Source organism: Chenopodium album, chromosome 6 (genome assembly GCF_948465745.1).
Source record: "Chenopodium album chromosome 6, dcCheAlbu1.1, whole genome shotgun sequence".
Taxonomy (NCBI): Eukaryota; Viridiplantae; Streptophyta; class Magnoliopsida; order Caryophyllales; family Amaranthaceae; genus Chenopodium; species Chenopodium album.
Window position 1 is genome coordinate 24,004,157 of NC_137839.1, and position 16,677 is coordinate 24,020,833.

Below are 16,677 nucleotides of genomic sequence, written 5' to 3' on the forward strand. Positions count from 1 at the left end.
CTTAGTTAGTTTTACTATATATAGATTTTCTTTCTATTTTTAGGGAGAGTTTAATTTTTCAGAAATTAGAATAGAATTAGGTTAGATTTGTAGAGAGAGAAACTCTAGTTTGTAGAGAGAGAAGTTCTTGATTGATGATTGAAGATTGATGATTCTAAGTGTTTTTCTCCATTGAATTGAAGCAAGTTTGTAAGGATTTCTTTACTTTAATGCAATTTTTGTTTTGATCTCAATTTCTTTGTTGATTGTTCAAGTTGATTAATTTTTGAATTGGTATATTTTTTATTAATATGATGATGATAAATTTGTTGCTTAGTTTAGTTTTGATATTGATTACCATGATTAGTGAATAGTTTTCTTGCTAGGGAAATGGTGAATCATATATTAGTAATTGATTTATGCTAATTGGGGGAAATAGATGGAGTTGATGTTGTGATTAAATTGGTTGATTGATTATGTGCGTGTGTGTTCAATTTAGGAGTGATCAACCTAAGTTTCTCTTACTAGATTGCATTGTAGGTTCACATTGATACGGAAAATTGATTTGTGACTTACATTTGTCGATTGAGTAGGTTTGCAAGTTTCCTAGCTAGAGTCTCTCGTAGTTGGCGCTACACTACAAGAAAAATGCCTTTTCGTAGCGATTATTTTGTAGCGATTGTACATTCGCTACAATATGCAAGTATGTTTGTGAAATAATTAAAGAAGTCGTATCATTTTAAAATTTTCATGGTTTTCCCATATAAAATCGATACAGAAAAGATAATAATACATATCCACACTATTTTTACACATTTATATAATTTTGAGAAATCGTATCATTTACAATCGCCACGAAATCCTAAAAATCGATACGAAAAGCCTTTTCAACAATAGATATATAAATATTGTTTGACAAAGAATACATAAAATATGTCATAGCTTATTGGTGAAACATTTAATATAAGAGTTTGAGGTTGCATGTTCGAATCTTGTAAAGATCATACGCATGTTTTTTTTTTTTTTAAAGAAAATGAGTTAAACATTTATAGCGATTGTAATCACTACAATAATCACCACGATTGGATGTAGTTTTTCATATCGATTATTGAGGCCAACCCTAGCGATATTGAAAACCACTACTAAAGGCTAAGGCAACGGGGGATATTGTATCGAATGACCATTCGTTGGGAAAGCTTTTTGTTGCAATTACAATCGATACTAAAGGTTAAAATAATCGCTAGGAAAAGGTTATTTTCTTGTAGTGCTAGTTTGACCTCTAAGAGATTAGCCTACTATATTCTCTTTATTTCTTAATCGATTTTCCCTCGCAACGCTTGACTTAGTCATCTCCAATCCCAATTAGTTGAGTTAATTACGAGTATATGTGGATCCATACCCTAGTGCTTGTTAAGTCTGATTTTCATTTCGATTGTTTGATTGGTAGAATAGACACCCCTCATTTCATTGCTTCGAAATAGCTTATCTTTGACTTTAGCATTCATTTCCCATTCCTAATGGTTCGACCCTTGACTTACTCTATGCTTTGTGTAGGGGTGTGTTGAGAAATTATAAATTTTGTTTTGACCAAGAGTAGATTAGTTTTCAACGACCTAGTCTCGCCCTAGATAAAAAATGGCGCCGTTTCCGGGGAATGGCGTAGATGATTGCTATTGTTTAGAGTCTATTTCACAAAAATTTGAAAATACAAAAAGATTTTCTTCTTTAGGCTACACTTGTAGCCGTGCTACTAATATTTTCCTTTGAGTTTGTGTATGCAAGAGAACATGGGAGAAGCTCAAAGGGTTACATTGAAGGAGTTGGGTACTCCGGGTGCATACAAGTATGAGAGCGGGATTGCTCCATTATTAATCCCGGATAGTGACTTTGAAATCAAGCCGACAATGATAACTTGAAAGGAGACAATATAGTGGAGGAGTTAATGAGATCCCCCTAAATCATCTTAAGGAATTCGAAAAATATTGCAATACAATTAAGGTGAGCGGGATAGCTCAAGAATTCATAAGGATTAAGCTATTTCCTTTTTGTTAAATTGGAAGAGCTCAAGAGTGGCTAGATAAGGAAGTGAAGCCTAATTATTTGATAACTTGGGATGAAGTCACCAAGGATTTCCTTTCCCGTTTCTTCCCTTAAAAGAAAACGGCGGAGGCAAGAGCTTTGATTCAAGGTTTTAAGCAAAATTCTAGTGAAAGTCTTTATAAAGCATGGGAGGGATACAAAGAATATCAACGTGAGTGTCCTCACCAAGGAATCCCCACTTACCTAATCATTCAAATTTTTTTATGGCGGTTTGAGTCCTCAAGGGAGAGCAAGTCTAGATGCCAGAGCCGGAGGCCCTATCATGAATAAGATTGAGGAAGAGGTTGTAGGTATCATTGAGGATATAGTTAGAAACTACATGGAATGGCAAGATGGTGAGAAGGAGTTGATAAACAAGAATAGTGCAATAGGATGCTCAATGGAACAACTCAGTGCTATCAACAATTTGTCGACTCAAATTTTGGATTTGGGAAAGGAGGTAGTTTCTATCAAGTATAAGCTCGAGAGCGCGACCTCACAAGCACCAATTCTTCCCTCTCAAATTAAGGGGGGAGGTACTCCTTCCTCTAACTCTCTTCCTTCTTCTTGTTGCATGATTAGTGAATGTTGATTTTGTGATTTGTGTGGAATGAATAACCCTGATGCTTCTTTTTGCCCTAATGTTCCTTGTAATGAATATGTTGGGAGTGAGAATGAACATGTGAACTTAGTTGCTAATAACAATGTTGGACCTAGATTTGATGCTCAAAGGAATGTTGGAAATAGGAATTATCACAACCAAATGAACTATGACAATTATAACCAAAATGGCAGTTATAGAAACCATGGAATCTAAAGGAATTGTGGTAGCTATAACAACCATAGTTATAATGGTCAAGGTCATGGACAAGGATATGGGGACTATAACTAAGGTTATGGTAACCATAATCACGATAGTGGCCAAAATCAATGTAGAGGTAACTGGAACAATCAAAGTAGGGGAAATTTACAATCGAATGGTCAAAGATATGCCCCACTTGGATTTGTTCCAAATACCCAAGAGCATAGTGGTGATTTGTATGATCAACCATTTTCCTTTAGGAGTTTCTTGGAAGGTGTCATAGAAAAACAAGCCAAATTGTTGGACACCTACATGACCCTAAGCAATGAGAACTTCAATGACATGTTAACTTTCCATAAGGGGTTAGAGAACCAAATTTCTCAATTGGCTAATGAGTTTAAGGAATTTACAAATCTTTCTTATTTGTCTTCATAAAGCTTAAATCTTAAGAGCCCTATGAATGCTATTGTGACTAGAAGTGGTAGGGTCCTTAAGAGTGAAATCTCTAAGAAGAGTGATGTTAATGATAGTCCTAGCAATGGCCAAATTGAGAATGAGGGAGATGAGAATACTTTAGTTGAGGAAGTCAATAAGGAACAAGTTGAAAAGGTGAAAGAGAGAGAAAGAAAAGTTTACAAACCTAAGCTCCCTTACCCCCAAAAGTTTAATAGGCACAAGCTAGACGAGCAATTTGGGAAATTTATAGAGATGCTTAGACAACTTCATCTTACTCTTCCTTTTACCAATGTGATAGAACAAATACCAAATTATGCAAAGTTCCTTAAGGAAATTTTGAGTGTAAAAAGAACTTGTGATGTGGCGGAAACGGTTAACTTGACCGAGAATTATAGTGCAATCATAATGAACAAAATCCCACCCAAGTTGAAGGATCCCAGAAAATTTTCTATCCCTAGTGCTATTTACAAAATGCAAATTGATAATGCCTTGTGTGATTTAGGAGCTAGTGTTAGCATCATGCCATACTCGGTATATCAAAGACTATAGAAGGGAGAACTTTTACCTACCAACATTACCTTGCAACTAGCCTATAGATCAATTAGGATCCCAAGGGGTAAGATAGAGGATGTTCCCTTAAGGGTAGGAAAGTTCATCATTCCAGTAGATTTTGTGGTCCTTGACATAGATGAGGATTCTACAATTCCTATTTTCTTGGTAGACCATTTCTTGCTACTTCGGGTGCTTTGATTGATGTCAAAAGTGCTAAGATTTCACTTAAAATTGGAGATGAGGGAGTTGAATTTGATTTGAATGAAAGTATGAAATATCCTTCTTCATCTCTTGAGAATTGCATGAGAGTTGAAATCTTAGATAATCTTGTACATTCAATGCATGAGCACTTGCTCACAACTAATGATCCTCTCGAGTGTGTTTTATTGAACAAGGAAAAGATAGGTGCTCCTAGCAAGGACATGGCTTTGTATGAGAGCTTGTTGGATGGAAGCGTTGAGGGAAGTGATGAGAAAATTTGCATGAAAATCTCAAGCCAAGAGGCTTTGCAAGCGGCTTCAATCAAGGAAGGTAAATGTGTTCCTATGGTAGAGCTTAAACCTTTACCATCACACCTAAAGTATGAATTCTTAGGCCCAAATTCCACTTACCCCATGATTGTTAGTGCATCTTTGAGTAAAAGCCAAGCTCAAGTGTTATGCGGTGTTTTGAGAAAGCACCAAGGTGCTTTGGGTTATACCATTGATGACCTCAAAGGTATAAGCCCCGCTTTATGTACACACCACATAACCCTTGAGGAGGGTGCCCTTCCTTCTATGGAACGACAACGGAAATTACATCCCCAAATAGGGGAGGTAGTGAAGAAAGAGATCACTAAGCTTTTAGATACGGGAATCATATTCCCCATCTCAAGTTCTAGATGGGTCTCACCCGTTCATGTTGTTCCAAAGAAGGGAGGCATGACCGTTGTCAAGAATGAAAAAGGTGAGCTAATTCCAACAAGGACGGTCACCGGTTGGCGGATGTGTATAGACTATAGACGTCTAAACACATCCACTAAGAAAGATCATTTCCCCCTTCCTTTCATTGATCAAATGCTTGAAAGACTAACGAGGCACAAGTATTATTGTTTCCTTGACGGTTACTCGGGATTTTTCCAAATTCCTATTCATCCCGATGACCAAGAGAAAACTACTTTTACTTGTCCCTATGGTACCTTTGCTTATAGGAGAATGTCATTCGGCTATTGCAATGCTCCGAACCAGGCTCCCAAAATTCTGCGGCTGTATGCCATTTATTTCCTTTTCCGGCTTGCAAGCCGAGTATGTTTTAATTTTACCAACTAAGGAGTTGGGCTGACAATTTGTTTCTTTTGTTTCTGCACCAGATGTGATTCCGGCTAACAATCATTCTGGACTTTGTGCTAGTTTTAATTTTATGAGGTATTCTAACTCAATCGGTTTTTTTATACATGTTTGCGTTTGAATTTTTGAATTGAATTTTGCGTCTATACTGCAATTCTTTGATATTTTTCATAACTTATAAGAAGCATGCATCAGATTGTAATCCGGCTGTTCTTGCCCCTGGACGGCTGTGTGGTTGGTTTCATTTCAAATTGATTGATTGGCTTAAAAACATTTGATACTTGAAGTATGAGATGTTTTTATCCCAATCAATCACAATGGTGATTGCCCCAAACCAAGGGCACAGTCGGCCATTAAAACGGGTGCTCCAAACCTCTTACCCAGGCGGTAAAAATCCGTCTGGGCAGTTGCATAACCATTACACAAAAATCTTTTGCCCCAATTAGGAGAGTATGTGCAATTTTGGAATAAATAATCTAAGTAAGAACTTTGGTTGAAAACCGACTGATGCCTCATGGCATCCGAAATTTCGAAAACTTAATCGTTCTATAGACTATTCTGAGCAGACGACTATGAGTTGACCAATTTGGTCGTTCAATCGTTGCCGGCTGCATAGATGTGTAGAGCTGACAAAGAGCTTGCTCTCTGCGACGATTGCACCCGGAGGGGTGTCGCCGGACACCGTTGTCCATATTGGGACAGGCGGTTTTGTAAAATAAGCAACCATCTGGCCATTGGCCTTTGGTCTTGTTCGAGACCGGTTGTATAGCTATTAAGCGTTTTTGTGCCTAGTTTAATTATCAATCTGGCCATTGGCCGCATGTTATTTGAACGTTGAATTCATCACTAAGTTTCAAACTTAGTTGGTTTAGCAAATAATCCGTCTAAGCGTTGCCCAGACGGAACGCTTAGATGGAATAGTAATTATAAAGATAACAACATAACTGAAAACAAAGCCTGATTCTCATTAATAGACTTTTTGTTTACAAAAATTTACAATTCTCAGAAGTAGTACTTTTTTTAAGTTATCTACATTCCAAGTTCTAGGCAGGCGTATGTCGTCTGGGGTTTCCAGGCGGTAGTGCCATCCCTAACTTCTTCATAGATCCGGTAGGGGCCTTCCCAATTGGGGGTTAGCTTTCCAAGCTCATTGGCCCTACCAGTTGCCTCCATTTTTCGTAACACAAAGTCACCGGCTTTCAAAGGGCGCTTGTGTACTTTCATGTTGTAGGCTCTCATCATTCTCAGACGGTATATCTCATAACGCAGGGTAGCATTGCCTCTGCGTTCCGGGAGGGAGTCCAATGCCAGCCGCATGGCCTCCCAATTTGCCTCTTCGTCATAAAGAATGACTCTGAGAGTCGGCTCATAATGTTCAAAGAGCAAGACAGCTTCATTACCGTATACCATGAGAAATCGGGTTTCACCGGTTTCCCCTTTGGCGGTTGTCCAGATGGCCCATAGGACATGAATCAATTCTTCTGCCCATAAGCCACCGGCCCTTTCAATTTTCTTTTTTATGCCGTCTGAGATGAGTTTGTTGAAGGCTTCAACTTGGTCGTTTGCTTGGGGTCGGCCGACCGATGCAAAACAATGTGAGATCCCTTGATCTCCCAACCAAGTCTTAAGGTGAGGCGTTTCAAACTGAGGGCCATTATCAAACACCATAGACATAGGTACCCCAAATCGGGTGATGACGTTCTTCCAAATGAAAGAGATGACATCCTTTGTCTTGATGTTCTTGACCGGCTTCGCCTCCACCCACTTGGTGAAGTAATCCACAGCCACCAGAATATAACGCTTTCCTCCTGGTGCAGGCGTATAAGGACCCAAGATGTCCATGCCCCACTTAGCAAACGGGACTGGGCTGTGGATTGCCGTCAGATCAGTAGTCGGGTGATGAATAAGCTTGCCAAACCTCCGGCATTTGTCGCATTTTTTCACCAACTCTTCAGCATCTGCTTCAAGAGTAGGCCAAAAATAATGCCGCCTGGCTTTGACAGCTAGGTACCTGCCGCCTATATGGGAGGCACAGTATCTCGCATGCAATTCTTTGAGAACTTCTTTCCCCTTTTTTGGGGTAACACACTTCAATAAAGGTTTAAGAAAACCCGCCTTGAAGAGCTCTCCATTTCTCATCTCGAAGTTTGCTGCTCGTTTCTTCATGACGGCTATCTCCTGTGGTGAATCAGGAAGCGTGCCATCTGTTAAATATGCCCGGATGCCATCCATACAGGTAGAGCTTCGGTCCAGGATTCTAATGGGTTCTTGATATATACTTCTTTTTTCTAGAACTTCCTAAAAGACTGACCGAGGCGTATCACAGTAGGCAGAAGATGCCAGTTTGGACAATGCATCCGCCTGGTTGTTATCTGACCTGGGCACTTGACTCAAACGGAATAATTAGCATAAATAATAAGTTTACCCATGCCCAAATTGGTCTATAAACCAAAGATGAGTTCGGGAGCGAGAGTACTAAGATAACGTTCCTTTTAGAGGGAAATCGTCATCCTAGCCCTAGTACGGCCTCTACTAGCTCTTCCTTTTCACAATTTCATCACCAAACAATATATGCAACGTGATACCTAAAACTATGTTAGTTGATTTTATTTACAAGCATTAATTCACGTAGGAATTACATTGCAAAGTCGTTATTCTTATTTAATTAAATTCGTGGAAGAACAATAAATAAATAAGATTCGCCTTGGCTTAGGTGATCAACCAACAATTATTTAATTCAATTCTAGTCTTTATTTAACGCAAGATACTATATGGAATTGATTAATTAATTATTTTAAAAGTGATCAAATAACACTAATTAATTTATTAAAGTCCTTTTAAACAAGAAAATAAAGGTGATTTAACTAAGTGCTCGGGAATTTACCACTTCTCTTTGCTAGATCTCCGTTTAGAACACTTATGGACACCTTCTTGTTGGGGAACCTTCACCTTAGTAACAAAGTATCGAAAGGGTGGGTGTTTAGGACAAGAGGGCTAAGTTGCACAAGTTCACAAGTTATTTCGCCAGGGTTTTAGGTTAATTTCTGTCTGTTGAAGCCTCAGTTTAAGCTCGTATTTATATAGAGAATGATTAGGTTTAGGGTTTCGAGCAATCTTCCACAGCAGGTGTCGCACGCAACAAATGAAGTTGCGCGTGGCAACCCAGCGCAAGTTATAGAGTTGCGCTGCTATGTGTAGCGCAACTATTGGTCTTGCGCGCGGCTTTATGGTAAGATTCGATTTTATATTTTCCGTATAATTTCCGAATAATTACAAATCTTCCGTAGCGCAACTCTGGAAGTTGCGCAGGGTGTCGCGCGCAACTGAAATAGTTGCACGCGGCAACCCAGCGTGACTTTGTGAGTTGCGCACGGCTTTTCCTGCGGCAGCATTAAGTTTTAACCTAGGCGCTCCTAAATCCGTCATTATTAGGGTTTAAGCACGGGCTTAAGCCTTATTATGATCGGGTTTAGTTTATTGGACCTTTGTTTTGGCTTTTTTTCTTTAATTTGGGCTAGTCTTTTGTGTTTTGTGGCTTAACCAGTTATCCATAAGTATTCTTCACTTTGATACAACACAAAGATGGCTTTATTTACCGTCATTGCACTTCCTGTCGGGACAGGAGGCCAAAAGTAGATATCTACAAAGGGTATTTTAGTAATTCAACTTACTGTTTAAATCTTGGAGCCAAAATTATATTTGAATTTTGGCCCCAAAAGTATTTTAAAAACAAATTATTATTTTGGATAAAATTTATTATCCATTTATTTATTTTAAAAATCGGATTATTTATATATTTCGAATATTTTAATTAAGGCAAAAGCTATATTTTATTATTATTTTAATAAGGTCCAAAAATCCCATTTAATGATCTAATAATTTTGGATTTCCTAGTGTGCAAATTTGATTTTATTAGTTAAATTATTTGGTGAATAATTGGTATTTCATTAATTAATTATTTTATACAATAAATATTATTTACATAATTATTTTTAATTCCTTAAAACTAGCAAAATAATTTCCTAAATACTAAAGAGGAGGGCCAAAAATATGAGCTTAGGAAAGCTCAAAAATTTCGGCCACCCCAAGTGGATTTTCGGAAAATTGTTTTGGTAATTTGTATTTTTAATTATCTCCTTAAAATCTCTTATCTTCCTTAATTCTATTTTTCCACCTCTAAAATATTTGGCCACCTTATTCTCCTACCTTATATCCTCCTTGATTATTCTCCAAGAAATCCCTCTTATGATATCAATTTTCATGACATACATACCTTCCATATTCAATTAAACACAATCGCCTTAATATTAAAACTTTCCTTAATTCTTTTATTCACCTCTCCAAGTAACCCCTTAAACCCTACTTACCATAATTCTTCCTACATTTTCCTACCATAATTCATACACATGCTAGCCTAAAAATACCCCTTTATTTCATGATCAAACACTCACACAATTCTCATAATTTTCTCTCAAATTATCTAATCATTTTCTCTTCTTTTCTTTTCTCCTTTTCCTTATTTTCTTTCTCCTCCCTTGCGCCACCACCGAGCACCACCCCAGCCACCACTCCCGGCGCCACCTACCGCCGCCTCCGACCACCACTAACCGCGGTAGCCACCTGCTGCCGCCACCTCCTTGCTCTTCTCTTCTTCGGTATTTATTTTCTTTTCTCCTTTCCTCTTATTTAATTAATTATATATTATGGGGATTTTATAAAATTATAATAAATGGTTTTAATTAAATAAAAAATCAGATTTTAATTATGTTCTTGAGAAAATAATTTTAAGGTTCATGTACATATAGTTGGGAGGTTTTAATTTAATTATTTGTGATTATTTGTTAACCTTATATTGATTATTAAGGTTATATTTATTTGTAGGATGTTTTTGATCAAGCTACTTGAGAGTTCTTTTGTGATGTTTTTAGCTAAGAAAGGATCAAGGTACGTTGGGTGGCTAGATACCTTGAAAGTGATTGGTTGAATAAGCATGTTGAATGATTTTGTGATGTTTAAATTAAATTGAATTATGATTTATGAAATAAAAGTATGTTTAAATGATTGGTTTTAATAATTAAGTTGAGGCATTAATTTTATATCATGTTTTGAATGATTAAAATTATTGTTAATGTTTCAAAAAGGTTTGATATTGAAAGCATGTTGAATTTAATAAAGGAGTTTGAATTAATTGGGATTATTGGATTTAAAAGAGGATTTATTGAATCATTGAACTAAATTTATTATTTATGCTTTATAAGCATGTTAGTAATCCACTATGCGGATTTGATTTATTGATAAGGCCTTGGACTTTGTATGACCGGATCTTTTCTCAAGAATAGCCTTGTAACATAAGGAGACAAGGTTGGGGGGTGTGCACACTTTGGGAGAGGAATTGGTTCTATTGGTTTTAATTGGTTTATTATGAGGAATTGGTTTTTAATATGAGGAATTGGTTTTAAAATAACTGGTATTGGTTTTATTGATTATTGATATTGGAATATTGAGAATCGGTTTTGAATCATGAGTTTGGAATTATTGGATTAATTTATTGGAATTGATTTCAAAAGCATGTTTGCAAATAAATTGAGTTTAATTATCTTGCACTTATCTTACTTAGCATATTTTGATAATCCGTACTTCTTAATTGTTTTGGTTTGCCTTGTTTACCGTAATGGTAAGCAGTGTTATTTTTCAGGTGGAATAAATAATTGATGCATTGGAGTCCCGGGATTTGGTTTCATCTAAATTAGGAGTTTTGGTCTTGTATTTAATTCGAGTACTTATGACATTGGTTTCTATGAATAGTTATTATTAATAAAGAAGAGTTTTGAAGTTTTCGCTGCAAAGTATTGATTTAATTAGTAAGTTTGAGTAGCCTTGCGTAATCACGCGGCGGTAATACGCCTAAGTCTATCTCTACGGTATAATTATACGTATTAAACTAGTATTTCCGTAGAGGGAGATTTGGGGGTGTTACAATTATAGTCATCTGGATTATCAAACCTTGGTGGCTTCCATAACCGTATTATTCATATCTTAATTGTCATATTTTCCTTCATTGAAGTTATGTCTTCAATGAACTCATATTGTTGTGGAGACATATTAATATATCCTACATGATTAGAAAAGTTACTACCGAATAATCATAATAATTGACATCAATATGAGTAAAAGTAAATTACAAATTGAAATGTGGAAGGAAAATAATTTCATACCTTTAAATACATAAAACACACACTGAACAAGGTAATGTTGAAATAAAAATGCAACATATCAATAAATATTTAAACAAAATGTCAATCACTTTGGATAATAATTTCTTTTTGTTATTTACTCTTATCATCACAATTAAATAGAAGAGAATTTAGGATAATTAGTGCTTTTTTTTTTTATTTACACTTGTAATTTACTTTGGCATTCTGGCCAAAAGTCACTTACAACATTAATAGTTTCCATATTCATAGGTCATAACTCTTTTTTTTCGAACAATGCTTAGTTTTTGAATGGATATATAGGTTATGTTATGCAATTTGATAGTTTCCATAATTATAGGCCAACAACAATCGTAATATGCATGATTATCTAATACAATACCTGTTATTATTATACATTATACATATAAAGCGTAGTTTTTTTTAAAAAAATATATAAAAAATAAAAAATAATTGATGACATCATACAACAAAATGGTGGGAATTTTTTTAATGAGGAAGCGACACATAGGATAGGGAGGGGGTGTATTCTATCAGCAATTTTCTGTTTAAGTAATAGTTAACTAGTTTTTGCCTCGTGCCATGCACGACTACATAATAATAAGACTTGTAAATCATAAAACTAAAGTCAATTAAAATAAAGTTAGTTTAAATGGAATGACTTATATAACATTTTTTTAAAAAATTTGAATTTTTTTTAAAGAAATAATAGAGCATTATATTAATTAAGGGGAAATGTCTATTTCCGCAAGAGTTACAATACTATTAGGAAAAGAATTAAACCTTAAAAATTAGTCATTCTCTCCCGTATCCCCCCTAGCAACTAGGTGAACTACCTTATTGCAATTTCTCTTGGGATGCAAAAACAAACACACATTAAACCACGCTCTATCTTTTCTAATATCATTATAAACAACATGAATAGGGGCACGACCATTTGCTTCAGAGAGGATAGCTTGGATGACATTCACCACATCTGCTTCAACCCACAAATTTCCTTACTCGAATCTAATGGACAATTGTAAAGCTTAACGCATAGCTTGAGCTTCGACACACTCCGGATTAGAGGAGCTTACCATCTTTGTTGCTGTCAGAACTAGGCTTCCATCAGCGTCCCTGAAGACAACACCTAGTCCAGCATTACCTATAACAGGTACATGTGCATCGACATTCGCCTTTATGCATCCTTGGGGGGGGGGGGACATTTCCACACAATATTGCTGGATGTAGAAGCAGGGGCAGCAGGGAGGAACACCTTCTGTGCACATATGATATAATCCTCCACTAGTCTGCACAACCCAACCGCAAGCATAACAGCATCAGTACGCTCATCCTAAAAAATATGTAGGTTCCTACAACGCCACGCAGCCCACATCAGTGCTGCCATACACTTCAACACCCCTCCATCCACTTTGCCATACAACCAGATCCACCTCGCTCCAAAAGACTATGTAGGAGCATCAATTAAGTATTCATCCAGACCACTATGTTCCCATATTTTTTTTCACAGCAAAGCACTCAAATAAAGAATGAATGATCGTCTCCCTCGCCACCCCACATACCTGACACGATGCTTCATTTGTGATATGTCGCTGCATTAGGCGATCTTTTACAGCCAGATTACCTTTGACAGCACCCCATAGGAAATGCTTGAGCTTGGGCGGACCTTGTATTCGCCAAACCGATCTCCAACAATCCTCATTGCTGCCAACATCACCAACATCGGCAGTAACATCCCTTGCAAGCCAGTAACATGATTTTTACAGTGAACATACCATTTTAAGTGTAACCCCAATAAATATTATTCCTTATAGCATGGCTTGGCAGAGGATTTGTGAGTATCATAGCTGCAGTTTCATCATCAAACAGGTCACGAATTTTATTATTGTCCCACCTCATACACCCTTCCACCATTAACCAATTTACAGGAATATTTTCATCCATTTCGTTCGGTTGCTGCAGAAAAAAATTGCTTGCCATCCTTTACTAACCAAGCATCCTTCCAAGCTTTAATGTCACGTCCATCACCCACTCTCCACACCAAACCATCACGCAACAAGCCCTTTGCACCCCATATACTTCTCCAAGTATAACTTGGGTCATGACCACAATTAGCTTCAAGAACATTTGAATTCTTAAAGTATCGTTCTTTGAGAATTTTGGAAATCAAGGTGCTCGGATTCGATTGTATCCTCCATATTTGCTTTTCCAAGAGTGCTTGGTTAAAACACTTAAGATCACAAAACCTCATCCCACCTTTAGTTTTCAGTAAACACAATTTCTTCCAACTTTGCCAATGCAACTTCCTATGATTAACAGTTGATCCCCACCAAAACCAGCAAAGAAGACTATGAATTTCCTCTATTAGCCCTTCCGGCACCTTAAAAATGCTCATCATATAAGTTGGGATTGCTTGGGCCACTGCCTTTATAAGCACCTCCTTTCCCGGATTAGAAAGTGGTTTCTCCTTCCACCCATTCAACTTTTTCCAAATTCTCTCTTTTAAGCATACAAAAATGGCCTTCTTCGATTTACCAACGATCGTTGGTAACCCCAAATACTTCTCATGTCTATCAACCTCACGAACCCCAAGAGTATCAACAATGGCTTGTTGTCTTTCTACCGTCACACTTTTGCTAAAAGCAACCTCTGTCTTATCTAGATTGACTTTTTGACTAGATGCTTTCTCATATAAACTGACGATTTTAGCTATTTTCGAACATTCCTGCAGAGTAGCTTTTGCAAATAAAATACTATCATCACAAAAACTAAATGAGACACTCTCGGAGCCGCGCGACAAATTTTTGCACCACTTAATTTCTTTTCATGAGCAGCTTTTGATAGTAAACCTGAAAAAGCATCCGCACATAAAAAAAACAAATAAGGCACTACAACAAATCATCACTTGTGCCACAAATTATGCCACGGGAATTCAAAATTCGTGGCATAATTTCATCTAGCCACGGGAAAAATGATCTATGATATAAAACCTAAATAAAAAGAATAATTTATGCCATGGGTATTTATTCTCCCGTGGCTAATGTATCACTTGTGCCACGAATAACGGTTTTCCCATGGCAAACTTTACATTTGTGCCACGAGTATATCTTTTCCCGTGGCATACTTTAAACTTGTGCCAAGACAAGTTTATTCTCGTGGCGAACTTTACACTAGTACCACAGGTAATAATTATGACATAACAAAAATAAACTTATGCCATGAATTTTGATACAACAGAAAGATTTTGTAGTTAGATCTGATCTTCTAATGCCTTGGAAAATTCAAGTCTTTCCCTTTTTATGAGTATTCAGACTCGTTCTCCATCTCTCTCACTCCTCAATTTAGCTCCAAACATTTCTCTATCTCCCATCCTAAATACTATTAGAAAAATTAATTATTTGCTTCTATTAAAGCATCTCCTACGGTTTATTATAGGGACTTTCTTGCTTTAAAAAGTATTAAAGCAGTAGCTTGACCATTGGAACAATATTGAAAGACCTGCTTTAATGAGCAACACTGCTCACTCAAGCAACAATGCAAGATAAAGAAAGTCGAACGAGTATTTAAAAACGAAGGAAATATTCATTAGCAACGGTTTTAGGCAATAACCTCATATTTTTTAGGCATTGATTAGTGGGGGATTTTCATTTAATTGCTGCAAATCAATAAACAACCTTTTCCCTAAACTCTTCTTTTCCTATAAGGCAGGCTATAACCGCCTATTTTCATTTCGCTCTCCCTCCTTCTTCCAGCTTCAAATTCCTTCATTCGCCCTAACTCTCACCAGTCATGCATTGTAGAATTCTCTCAATCGAGCCGCTCCTCACCGGTCACTGTCACGGCACTGTCCGCGCCTTCTCGTTTGACGTCCCCGCTTCCTCAAATCTCCGGTGCTGCCTAGCTTGAATCTCCGACAACATCTTCTTAAAAGTAATGTTTAAATATATTTCTTTAATTGAGAATGAATTTTGGTTTGGGTAATGTTTTGGGTTTATAATTTATTAATAGTTTTTAACGACCTGCAAATTGGGGTTTTTTTTATCTATCAAAATTTTACCTAACAAGTATTAAATTGATTTTTGGTTGTTTCATTTTGTGGAATTTGGCAAAATCGCAGCCTAGGTGTCCGCTTCTTTCAGTTTCGAAATTGAAGGATCAAACTATCAGAAGTTACTACGGAGTAATAATCTTCCTCGGCTGCTTCCAAGAGATAATCTACACTTTATAATTATATAATTTGGTAATTTTACCTGGATTCGTTGAAATTCAAGTTCAAAGCTGATTTATTTTCTCACTTTAAATAAAATTAAATTTAGGAATTTGTATGTGTTGTTGATAAGGAATTACTCCGTATCTCCTAAGAATTGGTCAATGATTAATTGATTATTATGGTGTGACTAGCTGTCTAGTTGCTGGCAATTTCTTCTATGAACCAATTTAGTAATTGATGAGTGATGTTAATTATGATATCCTTTCTTGGTATCATTAGCATCTCTAAGTGTTTATATATGTGGAAAATTGTTGATATTGCAATTAGTAGAAGCACTAAATGTAGAATAATGTAAGTTTTCTTTAATGAGATTGAAGTAGACGTTTTTATTTGTGTGTCAAGCCTCTTTTTTCACCTCCTGGCACTCTCTCACCACCATTGCTGCTTCTACCTAAAACTCTCTTCATTTGTTTTCTTCCATAATAACATTATTTTTATGAAAAAAAGTTAGTACCTCCTGTCATCTTCTTACTTATTGGCTGCAATCAATTTTAGCGAGGATAGTGAGAAGCTTACTGCCTCTTGCTTCTAGGTTCGTGTTAATGTTACTGCTAGTATTTTTCTAAAATTGAAGGTATACATTCTTACTTAGACTTATACATATATGCATTAGTAGTTGGGGATATGCGAACAAATATATTTACCTATTTTTGTTGAATTGATCCTGGTGTCTAAAATGTGTGGTTAGATGTCTGTCCTGATTTTAATCCAACCGGAGCTCCCTTGGGACGGCAATTGATTTACAAACGCCCCTTTGTTTTGCTATAGGCTCCGACAAAGGGATATACATTTACTTAATTAGCAACTAAAATCATGTTCCTTATGTATGGCAAAATAATTTAAATAACCTTTTCTGTTATGTCTCGGGTAAGAGCCTAAAAGATTTGATTAATTTAGGAGTATATCTACTAGCTTACTAAGTTTGATTTAGTTGAAGATCATGTTAAGAACGAAGTAGGTTGTAATTAAGAGGATCTTTCTGTTTTGAGCCAAAGCTCTGGA

At 36.5% G+C, this 16,677-nt stretch overlaps 1 protein-coding gene and 1 pseudogene across 1 annotated transcript; both read right to left on the reverse strand.

The window, feature by feature from the left end:
* Positions 1 to 2,152: 2,152 nt before the first annotated feature.
* On the reverse strand, positions 2,153 to 2,252 carry LOC145637499 (small nucleolar RNA R71; annotated as a pseudogene).
* Positions 2,253 to 12,433: 10,181 nt separating this feature from the next.
* LOC145636812 (uncharacterized) lies at positions 12,434 to 14,775 on the reverse strand. The gene is made up of 4 exons (XM_081688356.1): positions 14,719 to 14,775; positions 13,397 to 14,130; positions 12,968 to 13,142; positions 12,434 to 12,694 (listed from the first exon to the last, which is right to left on the reverse strand). The coding sequence occupies exons 1-4, from the start codon at positions 14,773 to 14,775 to the stop codon at positions 12,434 to 12,436; spliced, it is 1,227 nt and encodes a 408-aa protein (XP_081544482.1).
* Positions 14,776 to 16,677: the final 1,902 nt, after the last annotated feature.

Coding starts and splice junctions, on each gene's coding strand:
- LOC145636812 (XM_081688356.1), bottom strand. CDS start 14,775: ATGGGAGATAGAGAAATGTTTGGAGCTAAATTGAGGAGTGAGAGAGAT. Junction 13,143..13,396: donor AAAGCTTGGAAGGATGCTTG/GTTAGTAAAGGA, acceptor CTGGCTTGCAAG/GGATGTTACTGCCGATGTTG. Junction 12,695..12,967: donor CAAATGAAGCATCGTGTCAG/GTATGTGGGGTG, acceptor TGGGTTGTGCAG/ACTAGTGGAGGATTATATCA.